This window comes from Parasteatoda tepidariorum, chromosome 7 (genome assembly GCF_982258835.1).
Source record: "Parasteatoda tepidariorum strain Cologne lab strain chromosome 7, Ptep-v5.0, whole genome shotgun sequence".
NCBI lineage: Eukaryota > Metazoa > Arthropoda > Arachnida > Araneae > Theridiidae > Parasteatoda > Parasteatoda tepidariorum.
In genome coordinates, this window is record NC_141761.1 from 79,292,900 (window position 1) to 79,306,659 (window position 13,760).

Sequence of the window (13,760 nt, forward strand, 5' to 3'; positions counted from 1 at the left end):
TATTTGTTATATATATTTTTTATATTTGTAAATATTAGACTAGATAGTGTTCAGATAGAGGCTATAGAATTAAGGAGTTAAGTTGTTGCTAGGATAATTATAGCAAAAAATCTGAATTAATACTTTTATTTAAAGAAGGGCATTTTATCAAAAAATAAGGTTAATTTATTTTGTAGTTATCTTTGTCATTAAACTGGCATTCTGCAATTTGTGAAACACAATTTCCTACTCTACTCAAAATTCTCTACTTGAATCTATTTGTATGACTAATATATATAGACAGTGTAGGAGTTTTGAATGAAATTTTCAGTAATTAAAATCAGTTTTACTTGAAATCAATTCCAGCTAAATAAGAGCTTTGAGAAATGGTAGGGCTAGCTGAACAAAAACAAAAATTATGCACTGGAACCATTTATTTTTATTTCTCAAACTGGTGAAGAAGTTAATTGTTTTTTTTGATATACGCCATTTGCAGAAAGTAACTGTAACCGAATTGAACGCATCGTATTTTTAAAATTTTTTTTTAATTATAATTTAAACGTAGTGAAGAATTGTAATTATTTCTGCTAATTAATTCTTTTTAGTAACCTGGTATTAAAATTTTTTTCACACTGACGATATTTAAAATAATTTTTTGGTTGAACTTAAATGAAATAGCGACGACCTTTAATATGCAGCTCTCACGTGACTTCGCGAGAGTTGCTACGTCACACTCATTGTAGGAGAGGAAGCTGAAAAAATGGTGGATGTATGCAACTCTTTCGTAACGTGGCTACATCGTATGCCTGTGTTGTGATATACTATAGTTGAATATCTTCTTACATTGTATCTTGTGAATTAAGCTAGTTTTAAATATCTATTAGTTACTATTTTTCGGAATTAATTCAGAAATTAACGTGATTTTTATTTTTATCGTGCTGTAATGCCGCAATGGATGCCATCATTCTGTCTGCCATCTTGATGCGATAATAAGCAAAGCGATGCTTTGATTTCGTGAGCTTATTTAGACTTGCGATTTCATTTAAAAACATTTTATTTTTCGCTACGCTACGGTTTTGAACTTGAATATTTCTTTAACTATCGAAAATAATAATTTTTGGATTTTGCTCCATGTGAGAAACTATGGATAAGGTACGTACTTACGTTCGTTGTTAATGTAAACATTCTTTGCATTATTTTTAATTGTTTACTTTTAATTAGTTGTCAATTTTGTGTATTATGTTATCGAGAAGTTTTTTATAACATTAATTGAATAGATCATTTTAGTAGGTTGAATTCAATCTCTTATATAATTGCTCAGTTGTATTGCTTATTGATTTGCTAGTGTTTATTTCAATTAAATAGCTCTATTTATGAGTAGTTTTATATTTTTTACTGATTACGTATATTTAGCACTTATATACTTGACTTAAGTTAGTATATCCATGTGTGACAATAGCAGAAAACTTAAGATTTTTACTGTTAATCTCATTGGGACTCAGCTGTTGTTGTGATATAACTGTTGTCAATCAGTGAATGAAGATAAAATAACGAGTGTTCCATTCATATTTGTAAATATTTTTACTCCTCTAAGTGCATTCCTTTATGTTAGGCTGAAATTTTGAAATTTCTAAGGGTACCCAATTTAGTAAAATAGCTGTTTATTGGATTGCTTTAATGCTTTTGTTTGCTTAACCCATGAATCAATATGCTATAATATGATTTATTATTAAAAGTATAATGTTATGCAAAAGTAGCATTTAAGTTGTCTTTACCAATGGATTTTCATGACTAATACATTCAATATAGAAACATCATTTTAGTGTATTACTTAGCAGTAAGTAAATAAAATAACTTGGCACTCTTATAAATATTAAGACAGTGCTTTTACTTTGCTATTGCTTCTAGTTATAAATTTCTATGGTGTTTAAAGATATCATTAACTTATGCTCTTTATTATAATCATAAAATTATAGTGTTCCTTTAAGCTATTTTCTATTGTGTACTCAACATAATCTTAGCATTATTGATCGCTTTAAAATTTATCAGTGAAGTAGCATCTAGACAGTACATTATTAAAAGCATTTACACACACTTGTTTTTTTTCTGAATATAGATTCATATTTAATTGTGACTAATTGCTTATCTCAAGGTCAATTCAGAAAATATCCATACTTCTCATCAACTGAAATGCTATTAACTTTAAATTGCTCTCATGTTTTACTTAAAATTCTTATGCAGTTTTAAGATTTAAATTATTTTTGCTTTCAAACAGTTTAAAAATATGGATTTCACTTGAATATTTAAGATTTTTTTAGTGCTTAATTAAGGCTATTATTATGATGTGAAGTGTTATATGAAATCAGTTCAAATTGTTCATAAGTAGTCCTGTTTATTATTTTTAAATGTTGCTATAGATTTGCCAGTACTGGTAATTATTTCCCATAGATTTGTTTTTAATCTTTCAGTAAGTAATGTCATTAAAAAGTTTCTACCTGCTATTTCTAGAGTAAAATTAAGGTATACTGGACTAAACCTGAAAAGAATTAGGTTATGACTTTCAGCAGCATTGCACCATGGTTTTATTATTTTTTTGTAGAAATTCTCGTATGTATTAAGGTCCTCTAACATAAAAATTATGTTAAAATGTTTTTAAGAATAAAATCAAACATTTCAGTATGTAAAATTAAAAAAAAAGATAATAATAATACATTTACAGGATATCAAATTTTAAAATCAGGAAAAGATAGCATTTTTAAAATTTGAAATTAGTGTTTTATTTGAGTATTATGTTTTTTGAAAATAAAATGGGATTGAAGTAGTTAATAAAACAAAAACATAGTTCTTAATTTTTGTATTGTGTCGACAAGACTTTAGTTCATTTAGGTAAATATTTATTTGACACATATTTTTAGTTGGTGATTCAATAATATTTGCATTGAAATGCAAATATCTTTGAAATCAAGTGGAAGAAGATTCCAAGTGACATTGAATTTGAATTGACATAGCATTTCGTCTGTAAGTTTCTAATTAGTAAGATCTATAAATATAAATTGTTGATTTGCCTTTTTTTTAATTATCTTTTTCTTTCGAATCTTTTTTTAATCGACATTTCAGCAATCTACTCTGGCAGCAAGTATTTTAAGGTTGCCTATTGTTCTTGACTTTTCAGGAATCACTTGAATATTGTCTCTTTGTATCTTTCTTTGCTCATTGAAATCTCTAGTCTTAACAATATAAATCAAGGTAAAGGAGCTTCTTCAAAAAATCATATTTTCGTATAAGTGTTACTCAAATGTATAAGAATACGAAACATGAACTGCTACATATTCAAATCAATCATATTTTTAGTGGTTGATTAGGGTTCTACATTAGGCAGTTGAAAACATAGGGATATTTCCACATCATCTGCCACCCAAACTACAATCGCCAAGGAGCCAAATTGAATTTGAACGTCAAATGTTCAAACAAAAATACGTGTAGAGGTTTGCTTAGGGATGGTTACAAGTTGGTTATACCCTTTGAGTTAGTCCCCTTTTGTAATTTTTTTTTTATCTCGAACCGTTGACTTGAAGTTGCTTAGTGATTATTTTGCCACAGTTATCAGTTAAATTGTCACCTTTGTGTTTGTTCTAGTTGCTCTAGTTTCATAACGTAGGAGGATTTCTTAAATAAAAGTTTTTGTTTTATTCATACATTCCAAGAAAGAGATTCTCTATAATCCATATAAATACTAAAATGTACAGTGCAAAGAAAGAAATGTTTGCTTGTTTGTGCCACTGGCAACACTAATGATTCAAAAAGGTGACCTTAATTGGTGCTAACTATTAAGTTAAAGAAGTAGGCTTGAAAACATACTTAATCTAAATGAACAAACTTTTTTTCTTCAATAGATTTAGATTTTTTGACCCTTTTAATACATCCAATATAAGAGCAGTCAATGGTTAAAAACTTAAATGTGAAAATTTTTTCCACCTAAATATAAAATTGGTTTATTTTAATTGAGCGAGACGGAATCTCTAAATCTTGTGTTACGAGAGACAGAAGGTTGTACTAGAAAGTCCAGAAAAGGTATTAGACAAGAGGTGCACGTTTTTAAGTGGAGGGCCATTCACATATTTGCCATGTTACGGCAAACATAATTTTTATCTAAGCATAAGTATTCTAAGAACCAAATATTTTTATCAGTTAACTAAACATATTTGCAGAAAACTAAATACTTTTAATTTATTGAATTTATTTAAAGTTAAAAAAACTTTTTCCATTTTTCACAATAACTATTTTCTCAAATAGTTTTATATATATATGAATATCGGGAGGGAGGATATAAATTCTAACCAAAGAGAAGCTTACAGAATGAAAGTGCATAAGAAAAAATAATAATAATACACATTTTATAGAGTAATATAAATTAGAATTTAATATTTTAATAAAAGAAAATTTATAATGGTTAATATAAAACCAAATGAGATTTTTTTAAAATTGTGTTCAGAAGTTCCTGCGGTCGGCATGTGTCCCGCAGGCCATAGTTTGTGGACAAAACAATACAATAAAATGTACTAGACAAAATATATTGTAGTTATGCTTAATATTTATTAAAGTGCTAAAAATAATAGTATTAAATTAATGAAGTACTTTAGTAATAGTGATGAAATAAAGTAATGAATACTTGTTCCTGTCAAAATGTCAGGGTAAAGTTTCATCCCCTTTTAATTTAGTGTTGAAAATGAATACATATATTGTACATACACTTAGTTATATTTAATTTTCTTGAATCAAAAGAAAAATGATTAAATTATTAATGAAATGATAATATGATTAATTTAAGTCATAAATATATTTAAAACAATTTTAATAAATATAATTCGTAATGTGTCTGTCCTTAACTGCTTGATAAAAATTGAAACTAACATATTTTTTTTCTATTCTTTAAAACAGAACCCCTTATAAAGGTGTTAATAATCTAAAATTAAAATGTAAATATTCTTGAACTACACAATAGTTGGAAACTGGAGCACTTCATAATAATACATTTTTAGAAAATGAATTAACAACATAAATTACTTAAGTACCATTGGAATCAATGCGAGAGGCATTGATTTCCACGGTGGACAATACTGCTGTCCGGGGTACTTTAGCAAATTTGTGCAGCTTACTAAAGAAAGTCATTTTATATAGCCTGTAAAGTAAAATCAATTTTTTGTATCGGAGAACATATACCTGTTTAATAATTAAAATTTTAAAAATTAAAATAACTATTCAACTGTCATACAAAGATGGTGTCCAATTCCACGAAACACACATTATTAAACACATTTTTTTTAAAAAATTATTTTTTGAGCGATTGAAGGCATTTAAAATTTTCTACTGCTCTTTCTTTTCCTGCAATTGGCATATAAATTACAATTTAATTGATTGTTAAATATGTTGACCCCATACTGTATGTACTGGAAACATTGAGTTATACCAAATTATATTCATCCCAATAAAAGTGTATCATATCAAAAATGTTAAGAAATAAAAGTTTTTTCTTTTTATTAAACTTATGTTGAATCTTAAGGGGTGTTAAAAGTTATAAATTTGTTGAGTGGTGGTGAACCGAAAAAGGTTGTGAACCATATGCATAAAAGGAAGTTACATTTATACTTTTTTGAAAAATAAATTAATTTAAATGAGTGTGAGAGACTCATCTTATCTTAATCACTTTCTTTTTAAAAACTGAAGTACTTATCCCAATTTACTTTAATTTGTTTTGCAATTTATCAGAGTATGTTCTTCGAACTTGTGCACTGTCTCTACCAAAATAATTATGCCACTGACCTGGAACATTCTGAATCACTAAGTGAAAGAATTAATATTTATAAAGAGTGAGAATTTCTTTTGCTAAATGAAAAAGTTTAATGACTAAAAAATGAACAGGTTGTACTAAAAATATGCAAATTGAACATGAAATGTATAAGTAAGAGTTTAGAGTGATTTTCATAGGTTTAAAAATTAAATATTTATTTCAAATAGTACTTCAAACTCATGAGATGTAATAAACATCATCAAACTTTTAATGAACAAACCGCTTATTCAATTTTCCCTAGAAAAAAACTGAAATATCTATCATTTACATTTTAGCCTATCTGAAGAGAATTACCCTCTTGAGGATGATTTTCGAAGGATGTGGCGTTGCATGAAGTGATGCTTTTTTGCAAATGATAGCTATTTTCATAACTGCTGTGAGTTAGCAACAGTTACTCATGACTGTTAGGTCAAGTTGAACCTATCTTTAACCAGCACAATATATGGTTATTCTGAAAATGACATGGCTATGAGAAGGAAAATGTGTTTGTGATGTAATTTTTAATATTTATAAACTTATTCCAATGTTGTATTATCTGGGTTCATAAAAATGTAAAAAAAGAGAAAAAAAATGAGATTGATTTATTTGTCTTATATAGAGCATGAGAATATAATAGTATTCATTAAAGCCAAAAGTTAAATTATCAATTGACATTATTAATTTAAATTTATTGTTATTAAGGTTATAAGTTCACAAATTAAAATCACTTGTCTTCGGTATTTAATGCTGGTTAAGCTGAAAGGAAGCATCCATTGCTTATCAGCTAATTACCAGTTAAGACAATTAAACGTACCTTCATATTTTCGTTGAAAGGAAACAGCAGATTACCTGCTTTACCATATGCTTGTACAGAATCTTTTCACATTCTAATTAGTCCCAAAAATCATCTCTTTATGATGAAAAAAAAATGTATTGTTTAATTGAAAGTGAAGAGGAGCCTGATATTGTTATTCATCACACCTGAGAGGATTGCGAAAGATGCAAAACATTACTGCGGCCAATTTCACTAACCAGTGTGTTAACAAACTAGCAGGCACAATATAGTTTCCATTTAGAAGAAAGCGAGGCCTATCTGTTCAGTGCTGCTATCAGACTACTTAGTCAGTAATCAAAATAAATTATTATTCAGCTGTTAGTAAATGTATTCAGAATTTCACTAAATAAATCACTATAACACTGACTATCAAATTCATGTAAAACTAGCTGAAACATTTTATGGTTTGATTTAAATTATTTTTGCATATTGGTATCACACAAAGCATGGCAATATAACAAACTTGGGGGGGGGGGGGCATTTTAGGTTACCTTTATTAATCCAAAATATGCCTGTTTTTATGTAGTGAAAATATATTAAATGTAACTTTAATTTTGTTTTATTGTTAATTGAAAAAATTTGAAAGAAAATGATCAAATGGTAAGGCCCCAGGGTTGCTTTTTAGCGGGGAAAAATTAGTTTTTACCAGGACACAGTAAAAACTAGGATTTTACTGGTAAATACTATTAGCCCTTGTGCTTTATTATTTATAACCTATTTGAATCATATTTCCATATTATAGAATATTAATAATTATAGTTAATATACGTGTAAATATATATGTATGTCAGCAAGCCATTAGACAAGTGATATGATGTGAGCTATCACCTAATTTGTAATTGTAAAACTAATTCATGTAACCAGGTGAGGCGAATCTTCTCAATATTCTGATATATGGGTGATTCTTTGGAAACATGACAATTCGAAACAAAATATTTCTTCAAATTTAAAGTCTTCAAAATTTCTTTTTGTATATTTATTTAGTTACATTTATTAATATCTTACAGACTGCAGTGTAGTTAATTGACATTTGCTAAAGGGGGGAAAAATTACCAAATGTTGAATGCCAGGAAAATGACATATTAGCTTAGAAGTTAAAAAAAACAGTCATTTTTAAGCTAATGGTGAGTAAATCAATTTAAGCCTTTGCGTTAGATAGACAATGAATTGCTTAAATTCTTTTATCCACTGTAGAAAGAATGAAAAAAATTTCTCTTGCTGATAGTACAGAATAAAATTGTGTGAAATAATCCATCATTAAATTAAAAAAATAACTGATTACATTCTAGCATATTACAATCTTACATAAACTTGGTATTAGGTTAATACTTGCTTTCTCTCTTTGCATTCAACTGTTTAAGAAAATTTTCTGGTAACTGTTTCAATGTTCTGGTATTTTAAAGCCAGGATAATGACAATTTGCCATTATATAGCATTTAACTTTAACATTTCTGCCTAAGATGCTTACATTCCGCAGAAAACGATAGGATTTCTTGAAATAACACAGGTAAATTTATGTTATTAATGATTTCAAGAAAACAGAAAAATGACAACATAAAAACCTACTCACGTTGAAAAAATTTTTGAAATAGGTTTTGAACTAGAAAGTTGGTTCTTTATTCATGCAATAAGACATGTTCAGATAGGATGGTGTTCTAATCAGTCTATTAGCATAAGATATTGATTGCTGGCCTTATCTATTTTGGTTATAAATCACTAAATAAAAGTAGGTAATAAAATGACAGTTTTCCTTGTGACAAATTATTGACAGAAAAAATTATTTTCAACAAAGTTTTTGTAAATAATACCCTCTGCATATATTCTAGAAATGTTTACAACGGTTAAGATAAAAAAAATTTAGATATTGATTAGATATGGGAAGTTATGAGCTAGTTATTATTGGAAATATTGTTTGTGACATACCAGGAAAATGACATTTTGAAATTCAATTAAATTTTTTAAATATACAAAACAGTCAATGCTAATACAAGGTCATTTTAAAGTACTAACAGCAATGCTATTTATTAAAATTTTAACAAAAAAGTTCATTTAGTGGTATAGTATTAGATCTTGGAGCAAGGGACTGTAAATTGCCATATTTCGTGAGAATCACCCATATCTATTAGATTTTCAATGTCAGCCTATAACCATTAATTAAAAATTGAATTCATATTTACAAATTGCATTGTATTATTTCATTGTACACCATAACTTTGCTACAGCTGTATATACAGAAAATAACTGATTAACCGGAAAACTCAAATGAGCAGAATTATGTTATTTTATAAAAAAATAATTTATTTTTATTTTTTACAAAAGAATAATTGCTTAACTAAACTCAGTGGCGCAACAGCCTATATAGGACCAGGCCTTCTGTGCCCATCTCAGTTTTCTTGACCTTTGGCTGTGGTGTGCAGGAGCAGATGTTCCAGTTAGGTGGTCAGCCGAACGCGTGATTAGTTCTCAAGCATGCTTGGTGCTCATTTATCGACCCACTGAATGGATGAAAGGCTGGTTCAACCTTGTCCAGCCCAAGGATCTAACCCATGACCTGTTGCATGAGGGGGTCAAAGGAATAATTAGATTTTTAAAAAATAAACTATGATAAGGGTACAGTAAAATAAAGATTTATCTTACCAATATTTAGTCGTATATTTTTAGGAAATTAGATTAGGAAAAAAAATATTTCATGTTCATGATAAAAATGTCCGCTTTTAAGTTCAAAATTTGCAAAATAATCATTTGTTCAAATGAATTAAAAGTATAAAAAAATTGTTTTTTATGTTATAAGTTTTCAAAAATCTGAACGACAAAAATGAATATCAATGATGTAGACATTAGAAATAAAGATAGAAATGTTATTATCAAAACTTAGTTATAAAATGAATATATGATAAACAATAAAAAAATATGTATCGCAAAAACAAGCCTCTTATGTGGTTCAAATAGGATAATCAGGAGAAAATAATACCAAAAATATATTAGAATGAAAACAATTTTCAGGCAGAATATTTAAAAAAAATAGAACAAGAAGGAAAACTAACTTAGTTATAATTTTCGAAACTAAACATCTATCTGAAAAGTTATGATTTATAGTCTGCTTAAGGAAGCATTTTTTTTTCTCAACTTAATCAAAAATGATAAACTAAAATTTTGCTCCAGAAATTTAAATTTCAGAATGACCTTATTCATAAATTATATATATATGTTAGTTCCAGTCATATTTTGGCATTATAGCACAGAAAAATTATTTTGTGGTCACCAAACTTAAATTTCTTTTTTTTTATTTAACTGGATAAGAATTAATACTTTAAATAATTCAACAGCTGCACATTTAAGAATACATTTGCAGAACAGATCAAAAAAAAAAAAAAAATACATTTCACCTTTTATTTAGGTCATTACATACTCATTTAGTGTAAACATTGTTTATTAATAATTTTTAAGAATTAGATTTATTACCACAAATATAATAAAAGTTTGGATGATGAAAAAGTAATAAGTCGTATAAGCAAATATGCATATTTAATGCTAAACGTTATTGTTTTTCCTTTGTACTGTATTCTCTTCAACATATCACACTTCAACTAGCATGAAAACTCTAGTTAATAACCAACAACAAATCGCAAAAACATAAGTTTTTCGAGATGCAAGGAAAAAAATGAAATGAAGTGTAATGGCTTTTGACTTAACTGATAACACTGAATGTTGATCTCAATAAGATGGAGAAAAGATTGCATGATAGATTGTGATTAACAAAAGTAAAGTTGCATTCTTTTGAAGTACACAGCAAAATTTCCAAAAACAGCAAAGGTATTTTTGTTTTAGGAATTCAGGCAATTTAGCTGGTAGTTGCCTACATGTTTGCAGAATAAATATTTTGGATAATGTTAACAAAATGTTTGTTTTTCTCTTTTCTATATTGATGCCAGAAGTGATTTTTTTTTAAAAAGTAATATTGTTTAGAACATTAGTTCTTAAAATGATCATATATTGTTCTGCAATGTTTAGTACAACACTATTTTAACAGTGTGTTTAATTCTTGTTTCAATACTGCCTTGAATGCTTATAAGCTGTTTTCAGAAATAGTAGAAACAATAAGAAATTTTTCTGAAGATGGGAACAATTTTTCCCAAGATGGTAAATACCTTGCCAACCCTGAGTGAAGCTGATGACTTAGGTTCTGTTTTTTATATGTTTAGAGAGACGATAGTTCAGCTCCAAAGTACTATTTAAAAAAAAAAAATATTTGTAATTACACATAAAGCAAGCTCGAAAACAGGTATGCTATGGTCAAAATACAAATGCTAAGATAAAGCAGTTTCGAATAATAAAATTTCCCATGTTTCAACCTTCTTGTTTACAGAAACAAAACTGAAGTATTTAATTTCTTGTGTTCTTTTCTTAGTATGACTTTCAAATTACTGTTTTTGGAAAAATTATAAATTTCACACCATTTTAATCTTCTACGTTTTTTCTCTTATTTTTACATTTGTTTAACCTTTTGTTTACGGTCCTTAGCATTATGAAGCCGTTCTGGTTCACTTATTGTACCAGCTGTAAGCAAAAGGTTAAATGTGTAGAATCTGAAAGGTGTATTATTTCATGTGGATATATTAATTAAATTTCAGTTTAGGAACTTATTTAATAAATCGATTGGCTGACTTTAAGGACTGATATTTTAATTTTCAGCAGAAGCATTACATTTACTAATTCTTGTTCTCTCTTAATGCTTTTTTTTTTAGATAATCATCTGATTCATAAATAAATACTTCTAAATCTGAGTTAAACTATTAAAAAAAATTTACATGAAAAACAATTTTAGTGGTATAATTTCATTTTCAGTGTAACTACATTGATGAGGAGTTTTATAAAAACCAGGGGCGTGTGTAGTGTTAGTTTGAAAAATTGTGTAAAAAAAAAAAATTCTGACATTCGCTTCAGATATTTAAAAGTTACGTGCTATTTGCAAGCTAAAAGAAGTGAACATTTTAAAAATTATACTAAATTTAATGAAAAAAAACTTGATGATGATTAAAATTACGAACGTCTACATCTCACCTCGCATCAAAAAAAATATTTTTTTTTGCAAAAATAGAGGGTATGCTAGACAGCAGAAAAAATAAACACACTTATATGCTGAACTTAAATTAAGTAAATGTAGTCATCTAAAATTTATAAAATCCTCTTTCCTACCTGACTCATTTAAAATTATTTTTTTCCGGAGCTTTAATTAAGATTCATTACAGATATCACAGTTCTGACAAAACTTGCAAAAAAGTAGCTAATAAATTGATTTTTAAATGCAAAGAATGTATTTTAACACAGTCTATTGATCCTCACAGTAAAAAATTTTTAAGAGTTATTTGTCTGTTCTGAAGCCTAAATAATTCTTTACAGCTAGATGTTGTATATCAGGGGTGGCGAACCTTTATACACCAACGTGCCATTCTCTCTAAAAAATTGCTTAATGAGGTCATAGACGTGCCGTCAAATTATTTTGACATCGTGATTATTGGAAAAATAATAATACTAAATACTATCAACTCAAAACTCTTTATTTACATTGAAAAAAAAATACATTTTGCAATGTCTCAGTTATACACGTAATTCAACTTAAAGTAACATCAGTGTGACTTCTGTTGTTGCAGATTCGATGACAAATAACTTATATTAGGTTGTAAGATGTAAGTTTAAGCAGGACTGATGATTTTTTTTTTTATCTAGTTATTTATTGTTAGCTTGTTTTTTACGGTCATTAATTGTTTTTTTGTAGTACTAATTTTTAATTTTTTTTATCAATAATTGTTTATTATTTGTTTGTTTTTCGTGAATTTTAATTCAATTGTTCCATATGCTTCATAAACATTTGTGTAATAACAATTCATAGTGTAACAACAATTGTGATCGGGTAGAGTGCCCGAAATATATTGTGTCGCGTGCCATTGGTTCGCCATCCCTGTTGTATATGGTTTTATTGCACCCTTCTGTGATGAGAAATAAATACTCAAGTTCCCAATCATTAAATTTCCTCCAAATTTCAAATGAATTATAAAATTGATCTAAAAACATAAAATAAATTTAAAATCCACGCAAACAGATTTCAGCAAGAACAGCAACCAAACCTGTAATTGGAGCATATTTTTTTTAATTTTGTTAGCATTATATCATAGCTGTTACTTGTACTTTTAGATTTTATGTATGTTTCATTAAAATAAGTTTGAATTGATTAATTCTGTTGTTTAAAGTTGAGGAAAAAAAAAAAAAAAACTAGTTGAGACTATGAGAACTATTGAATCATTTTTAACCCTATTTTCAATTGAGCCCATACATTTTAATGCCTTTTTACAAAATTTTATTCACTTTTATTGTACATGATGTTGGCCAAATATCAAATAATCATACTGTATGTTTATAAATTTTTCAATGAAAATTATGTATAAAATAAAAATAAAAAGTCTAATAAGGGTTATGTCTCATGGGGCAATTCTAGAGAGTTGACGTGGATTTTTTTCTTAGCAACCTAGCAATTTGCTTTACCATTAAAATGCTATAATTGAGAGCCCTGGTTTAACAAAAAATAGATTACAAATTATTACAATATATTTTATTTACAATACCATATATGTAATGCACATGGCATAAAGTGGTTTTTTGGGTTGAGATGGTTAACATATCAACTCACCCTTATAAAAATGCCGTCATACATTTAGAGAAAAAACTTCCCATTTGCTTATTTTTGCTGGCTTAGGGCATAAAGAAATATAAGCTGACTCAAGATATTAATTCCCTCCTTATGACGAATTTGGTTTTTAAATTGCAAAAATTATTACATTTTGCAGTAATTATATCTTAAATAAGCATAAGGAAGAGGGCTTGTTATATCTCTATAATGGCTGAGAAGAAGGTTAAAAATCAATAATAATGTGATATGAATTGTTTGAGTTGCCTTGTGAGTTGAATTGTTTGGGATAAATGAAAATAAGTTAGATCTGTTTGTGATAGCAGAGTACATAAATTAGTATATTATGTACAGATGTTGTAGGGTGTTGCTGAAGTTTGAAAAGTTGTTAATTTTGTAAAAAAAAAATAAATTATTCTACATACATATATTGTATT

At 27.6% G+C, this 13,760-nt stretch overlaps 1 protein-coding gene across 1 annotated transcript in view; it reads left to right on the forward strand.

Annotated features, from left to right (window-relative positions):
• The first annotated feature begins 673 nt into the window (after nt 1-673).
• The window catches only part of Chd1 (chromodomain-helicase-DNA-binding protein 1), a 63,830-nt gene continuing 50,743 nt past the window's right edge, over nt 674-13,760 (forward strand). The window contains exon 1 of the mRNA XM_087168113.1: nt 674-1,131. Within this exon, the coding sequence (XP_087024239.1) occupies nt 1,123-1,131 (9 nt within the window). The 5' untranslated portion in view covers nt 674-1,122. The remainder of the gene's footprint in view (nt 1,132-13,760) is intronic.